This window comes from Aptenodytes forsteri, unplaced genomic scaffold (genome assembly GCF_000699145.1).
Source record: "Aptenodytes forsteri isolate BGI_AS27 unplaced genomic scaffold, ASM69914v1 Scaffold329, whole genome shotgun sequence".
NCBI lineage: Eukaryota > Metazoa > Chordata > Aves > Sphenisciformes > Spheniscidae > Aptenodytes > Aptenodytes forsteri.
The window spans coordinates 12217-19283 of NW_008796200.1; the positions used below are offsets into that span (position 1 = coordinate 12217).

The following is a 7067-nucleotide window of genomic DNA, read 5'->3' on the forward strand; positions in this document are numbered from 1 at the left end:
TGTGTTTTGGCCTCCCCCCACCCCCCCCAGTAATATTTCTATGCCTTGGGCTTACCTGGGGGGGGCGGGCAGGGGTCATGTTGTCAAGCAGCCTGGTGCGGGAGACTGTTTCTGGTGGCCAAAAAGGGTCAAATCTGAACCTTCATGATGAGCTTTGGCTCGAAAAATGGTCTGGAGCTCATCTGACCAAGGGGGGTTTTTTGATCTGAGTCTGCTTGCCCCTAGAGTTTGGTTTCCTCCTCAGCCTCCCACCCATTTGCTGACTCCCCAGAGGTCTCCCAGGGACACTTTTTCATCTTAGGAGGCGGTAAGGCTGATGTGATGGTTTATGAAACACTTCTGGTATGGAAACTGCCCACCAGGAAAGGTACGATCCTGGATGGACTGAAAAATGGTTAGAAAAGGGGCTATTTCCACCACTCTGGTTTTGCAGATGGCTGAGTAAGAGCCCGTCACCACCTTGGCATGTGAAACTTTGCTTTTTCTTTGAAAAAAGAACTGTTTTGAAGTTGCCTTCTCATGCAATTTACCATCAATGCCTCATCCACAACATGAAATAATTCAGTTTGCAAACAGCCTGCGTATCCCTTTGCATCTGCCAAACATAAAAATAATGGGGAAAAAATAAATGTAATAGTTTTCGGTGCCTTTAACCAAAGGGTCTCGAGGCGTGTTACAACTGCTAATTAATAAATTCACCCTGTTGTGGGCTATGCAAGCATGAAAAGTCAGAAAACTGCAGTTGTTTGACACCACAAGCAATTCCCAACACAGCGATTTGGCCAAGACTCCAGGGTTCACCCTCTCCCTCCTGCAGAAGAGGCAGCAACCTGAAGCTTGAATGGTCATAAGTGACAAGATGCATTTTTATTGCATCTGGCATTAATGCATTTAAGCATTTTTATGCTTGAGACATTAAAAAAATAATTAAAATGCTCTGAAAGAGAGAGGAAGAGGAGATATGAGAGCAACCACTCCTTACATATTGCCCTAGACCACCTCCACACTGCTCCCCTGGGTGCTGAGCAGTGTCTCGGCCTCCCAAGGGCATATTTAAAGCATCACCTCAACCATCTCCCAAGCAGCTCACGCAGCCGTTGGCTCCAGCAAAGCATCTTCTCCTTGCTACCCACCTGGCACCGGCGCTGATGACAGTGGCATTTCCCAGTGTCGCCAGTGCCGCTGCCAGCACCCCAGTGTATTGGTCGCCCGCCAGCTCAGCGGGAGGTGGGACAGCTTGCTCCAGGAAAGCATTGCCCTCGGCACCCTCAAAGACCATGTACGTGGCCCCCAGCGCCTGCCGCAGGTGCCGGGCACGTGCCAGGTACCAGCTCAGCGCCATCTTGCTGGTGACGTTCAGGCGGGCACAAAGCCGCCCCTTCCACGTGGTCAGCAGTGGGACCTGCATCAGAGAATGAAAATTTCTCAGACCCATAAAATATCCCACCAACCCCAGGATGCAAGGCTAGAGGATGCCTGCTCTGCCCTCATCCTGCCCTACCACAATTTGCACCGTCGCGGTGCAATGTGTAAAAGTGTAAACCCTCTCTCAACCCCCCAGAAAAATCCCTGGGTTAATGGCAAATTGGCATATCATTAAAATAACTGCAAAAAAGGGAATTGGGGGGATTTTCTGAATACTGGCAACTTTTAAAAATATCTTTTGGAAGTGGAAATTCGAAAGCTGCTCCCCCAGGCATTGCTTTGCACCCATAGGGTTTGCCCCCCAACACAGGAGGATCAGGTTATCCCCCCCTCTGTAGGTATTTATTCAGCTTTAATTTTGATTTTAGGTTGAGCAGCACATTCAGGGTTGTAGGAGGGTCTCATACCGAGCAGCCCCCAAATCGGGGCTGCAGGCTCAGCCAGTAGCTCGCCACTTCGCTGTCCCGTAGCGAGCGCAGGAAGAGCGGGGAGGCGATGCTGGTGTACGGGGACAGCGTGATGGAGAGCTGCAGTGGTTTTATCAGGGAAGGGTCCCAGGCATGGGTCGAGTCATGCCTCTTCCTCCGCTCCAAGGGCATGTGGTCCTGCAGGGAGGGGAAGGCAGAAAAAGGTGTTTTGTAGGAGTGGCAAAGCTACCGAGCACCAGCTGCTTGGGGTCACAGCCTGCACGGGGTGAAACTCCAAACCGAGCATCCCTTCTCAGGGAGGGGCAGCTCACAGCCCCCACCCCAAACGTGTGCGTTTGCATTTTACACGCAGGAATTTAATGGTGCTGAGAGCAGGGCTGATGGCAGCTCTCCATTTGCCTTTCGAGCCCGATGGCCGGCAGAACGGGACGTACCGCGGCAGCAAGGATGGCGGTGCAGCGCTCCCCCAGGGCCAGGACCCCCTCCCGAAGATGGTGCCGCTTCAATTTCTTGGCCAGTGACTTCAAACCTCGTTTTATTTTGGCAGCCGAACCCGCCGGGCCATAATACTGCCAGATTGGAGACCTGTGTGATGGAAAGAGCCGGGCAGGGGGGGAGGTTTGCACCTTGTGCCAGCACAAGATGCTCAAGGCAGTGACCGGGACAAGAAACTGGTTGGAAAGCAACCCTGTAGCCAGGAGGGAAGGATCATCTTACCCCAGGAGGGCCGTGTCCGGCAGCACCCGGGCCTGCCCTGCGAGCTGGGTGCCCATGTGCCGGTGGGCAGCCGCGACGTCTGGGCTGACACAGAGGAGGTAACGCAGGGGCACCGCGGCTCTCCCTGCCGGCGCTTCCAGGCAGAAATGCCTATTTCTCTCCAGTGAGAGGAAGAGAGGCACATCAGGTGCCACTGTCACCGTCACTCCTTTGGGGAGAGAAGAAGAAAATGGTGTCGCAGCAAGTGCATGGCTCTTCTCAGTTCTCGCACTGGTGGGACAGGGATGCATGGGGCAGAGCCTAACTAGTACCAGGACCTCCCGGATTGATCCCGGCCACAAATCCAGCCATGCAAGCAAATCCCCGCTCTCTGCTTCCACTATTCCCTTTTAACCTCCAAAAGGCCTTTCAAGGGCTGGATTTGCTCCATTTCTTGCCTTTTTGCTTTGCGTTCAGCTTAGGCAGCAGCTTCAGCTTCATCAATACAGGGCAGCTGCAGATCAATTGATTAATTTGGGAGAATATCTGAAGTTTGGCATTCTGCAGAATAATCCAAATATCCACCCAAAAATGACAGCAGCAAGTAAACTCATGCCCGCATCCAGCATCCCGTAGCAGTGTCAGGGACACGTGAGCTCAGGGTGAAGCCACTCAAGTGGAGCTAGAGGATGCGGCAGTGGACACAGATCTCTGCTTAAAAAAAAAAAGTAAAAAACACACCAAGAGCATGTGATTTCCCTCAGGAGACTTGGCCCAACCCCATCCTCTCAGGCGCTGACTTGTAAATGCAGCTTAGGTGCGCTGAGGTTTAATATCATGGCCTTTTCCACAGGGACGAGGCAGCATGGGATCCGTCCCTCGTGTCCTGCTGCCAGTTGTCATTACATTTGTAGGATATTTTAATCTCGGAGACATCTACCCTTAAACTAGTTGCTTTATAGATGAGGAGAGGAATGGAGAAACACAGGGATTAAAGCAATAGGACGTTGGACAGGGAAGGATACGATTACCTGTCGAGCCTAAAAAGTATCTCTCCAAAACAGGCCCGTAGCCAACAGGGTTTTTGCTGAAGTCGCCGCTAACGAAGGGCTGTGCGTGGCTCTCAGCGCTGTTGAGCGGCCAGCGCTGGGCACGGATGCTCGCCCCTCCATACCAGGAGACATTGGCCATGGAGAAGCAATCCTGCAGCCAAGAGAGCATCATCAGATGGCGAGAAATGCCTCGGGGTGAGGATGAACGTGTGAATAGTTGCATTTTCAGAGGCAAACCCCCTGCGTGTTATTCCAGTATTGTCAGAGCAGTCATGGGACAGGTCTTTTCCCAGGAAGAAAAATCCCAACCCCCTGAGATTTAGGTGTTTTATGTAAAAGGCAGTGGGTGCTCACTCTTTGCTTTCCACATCTGACCCAGTAGAAGATACTCGGGTTTAAGTTTTTCCTCCACGAGAACAAGAGCTGGGCTTCCAGGTACAAAAAAAAAAATGCTGAAATTCTATCTAACTGCTTGATTTCTCAGCCTGCAGTTTATTAAAGTTATCAAATGGTGTAAGAGTAGGAAGAGAGAAAAAATCGTAGCAAGAGTCAGTAGCGCAAGTTATGCGCTTTGTTTACCTTGAAGAACAAAAAAAAGTCTTAACTTGCTAATTAAAGCCAAAGACAACAATTTTTCTTCCTCTTCCCCCTTATGTATCTGCCTGCGTTCAACATGCAGCCAGGTGGAAGAATATAAAAATCCCACTGTAGGAATAAAAACTCTATACCTTAAAAATTATGGTTTCCTTTAAAATAAAAAAAAACCAAACCCACAAGAAATCGTCCCCAAAGCCTGCCACTTTTAGATAGATGAACTTAAATAAAATAAAATTGCTATGAAGCAGCCTGGTGATCCAGAGGTAACACCCACGCGTGGCACCCCGCACCTCGGAGAGCCCACCTGGTTACATTTCTGCACCCAACCACAGTTATCAGAAATTAAAAGGTTTTTGAGTTGCTGGTGAAAAGATGCTGAAAGCTGTTTAAGCAAAGAGGCTTCACAGGTGGGTGTCACTGCAGGACAAGAGTGACAGTGGAGGTGGAAAATTCGAGGCATCAGCTTTAAAATGCAGCAACAGTGCTTTCACAAACCCAGCTTGGAGAAAATCTGGGGTTTTTGGGTTTTTTGTGGGTTTTTTTGGTTTTTGTTTTTTGGTTTTTTTTAAAGAAATAAATCTCTCCTAGTTGCTTTCTGCAGTGTTTCTGGGGTGAATTTACAACCTGAATTTGCGGCTATCCCCACCTGCGTGCACGCAGGGAGATTTTAACCCCGTCATGAGTGCTCATCTCAATAGCACCGCAGTGTCCCCGGGGTAACTTGTGGGTTTTCTGCTCTCTCCCAAGGCAAAGCCTCCCTCTTCCCTGAGGGCTGATAATAAAAAGTACTTCCCTCAGCGAGAGTAAGTCAGTTTGGGCATCTGGAGCACTTCTTATAGGGCTGACAGGGCAGCGGAGCAATGACCCATCTCCAAAAGCTGCTGGTCCCGGGGAACATCCCCATCCTTGACCCACCTCCTTTCAGAAACCATCAACTTTCGCTTCAAAGCTCTAAAACTTTCCCCTTTCTGCCAAAGCATGGGATCAGCAGGACTTAGCATCCCGCGTGACTTCACATGCAGGGATGGGCTTCCCTGAAAGCCTGGGGATTTGGGGCTGCGGAGGGAGGCTGGGACGGGCAGAGAGGGACCCAACGACCTCCCGACTCAACACAACGTACTTTTATTCACTCCAACCCCCATCCCGAGGCTCAGGCAGCGCTCCTGGAGCCCTGAGCTTGTTTCTGCTGTGGGGGCAGAGAGAGGTTAAAGTTTCACTAAGGGGTGGGGAAAGGAGGTGTAAATTATTAAAGTGGAAACCCTGGAGGCTCAGTATAGCTGTACCAGGTGTCAGCTGAACTAGTTACACCAGCTGGGAAAGAGCGGGTAAAAAAAGCCTATTCTTAACTCTTAAATTTTGCTGGATTGTATTTTCCAATAGTTTGGTTTTTGGGTTTTTTTGTTGTTTTTTAAAATGGGAAAACACCTATTCCATCTTGCTCGTCCTCTCAACTGCCCCAAATTGATGTCAGCAAAGGAAAACCAGCCCCATGCGCAGCGGTTTTGTTCAGTCAACACCTTCCACCAGCCGAAAACGATGTCAACAGGTGATTTATGGCTAAAGGGGAAAAATTCCCCATACCCACAGGATCCCATCCCGCTCCCTCGCCTGTCCTGAGGGCTCCCCACAACACGGTCTGACAGGGTTTTTCTTTCTCCTCCCTCAGGCTCATTTGCAGAGTCTGCTTTTATTTAACCGAGGGAAAAAACTGGGAATGATACAAAAAAAAAGCTCCCATAAATTTTTGCAGCAGCGGACATGGATTAATCCCATCCCGAGAGAGCTGCCACATTGTGTCTGTGGTTGGAAGAGACCTTTCTGAGCTCCTTGCTTTTTTCGCCAACATTGTGATCTTAAGCGGTTATTTATTCAGTCTCTATATAAACATGTTTCTCCCACCCTGGGGTTACCAATGCAGCACTGGGAAGAGGCGGCCGCGGCCCCTCGGTGTTTTGGTGGCTCAGCACCAGGGCACGAGGCTTCCAAAGGGGCTTTTGCCATCCGGGACCCTCCAGCTACTGGAGGCTTTGGAAGATGGGGTGCCCCCGACCATGGTGCAACCCCATAACGGTGCTGGGAAACTGGGTGTTCGGGCCAGATCCTCCCCACTTTGGCTCATTTTACCCCAAATGCCACGGTTCAGAGAAGGGCATGGGGGTCCCCGTTACCTTCAGCATCACGTCAGGGCGCAGCGGGGTCCAGTGAACACCGTAGCACTCGGTGGCAGGGGTTGGTGGGGGCTCAAGGGAGAGCCGGAGCTCGGCATCCTCCTCCCAGGTGTAGCAGAACTGCCCGCCGTCATGCCAGCAGCGGTCCCGTGGCGGAGGTGGCTCGGTGGCCGGCACGCCGCCCACTGCAAATCCCTGCCCCCTGCCGGCGCAGGAGCAGGGCACCCCGCACCCCGACTCGCAGGAGCAGGGCACCCCGCCGGCGCTCCCACAGCATCCCGCCGGTGCGGCCCCGCAGCACCCACTCCTCCGGTGACTGCTCCAGCGCCTGCCAGGAGATGATGCCGATGGTCATGGCAAAGAAGACGGCCACACCGAGGCAGCCGACGGCACCTTTCCAGGGCTCTGTCATCTCCCTGAAGCCCGAGGTCCAAGCAGCATCGGGGATTTGGCCAGTGGGGCGGGCGAGCGGCATGGTGCTATTACAGGGGGATGCTCCGGCTCCACTTTCTCTCCCCTCCTGCAACAGCACAAAACAGAAAACCCTCTTCTTGGATTGCTCCAAAAGAATATTTAAAAAAAAAAAAAGAGTTTAAAAAAAAGTTAAGCCGCAACTCTTTTCTTTTTGCAGTAATCCAAAGGTAAGAGAAATCTTTTGCAGCCTCCCTCTGCTCGCTGCGGCACGGCAAATCCCACTGCTG

At 51.5% G+C, this 7067-nt stretch overlaps 1 protein-coding gene across 1 annotated transcript in view; it reads right to left on the reverse strand.

The window, feature by feature from the left end:
- The window catches only part of LOC103906278 (SITS-binding protein-like), a 15496-nt gene extending 8655 nt beyond the window's left edge, over window positions 1-6841 (reverse strand). Inside the window, exons 1-7 of the mRNA XM_009288153.1 lie at window positions 6592-6841; window positions 6367-6551; window positions 3581-3752; window positions 2571-2778; window positions 2288-2438; window positions 1833-2030; window positions 1134-1402 (exon numbers count right to left, since the gene is read on the reverse strand). Of these exons, the coding sequence (XP_009286428.1) occupies window positions 1134-1402; window positions 1833-2030; window positions 2288-2438; window positions 2571-2778; window positions 3581-3752; window positions 6367-6551; window positions 6592-6841 (1433 nt within the window). The remainder of the gene's footprint in view (window positions 1-1133; window positions 1403-1832; window positions 2031-2287; window positions 2439-2570; window positions 2779-3580; window positions 3753-6366; window positions 6552-6591) is intronic.
- Between the last annotated feature and the right edge of the window lie 226 nt (window positions 6842-7067).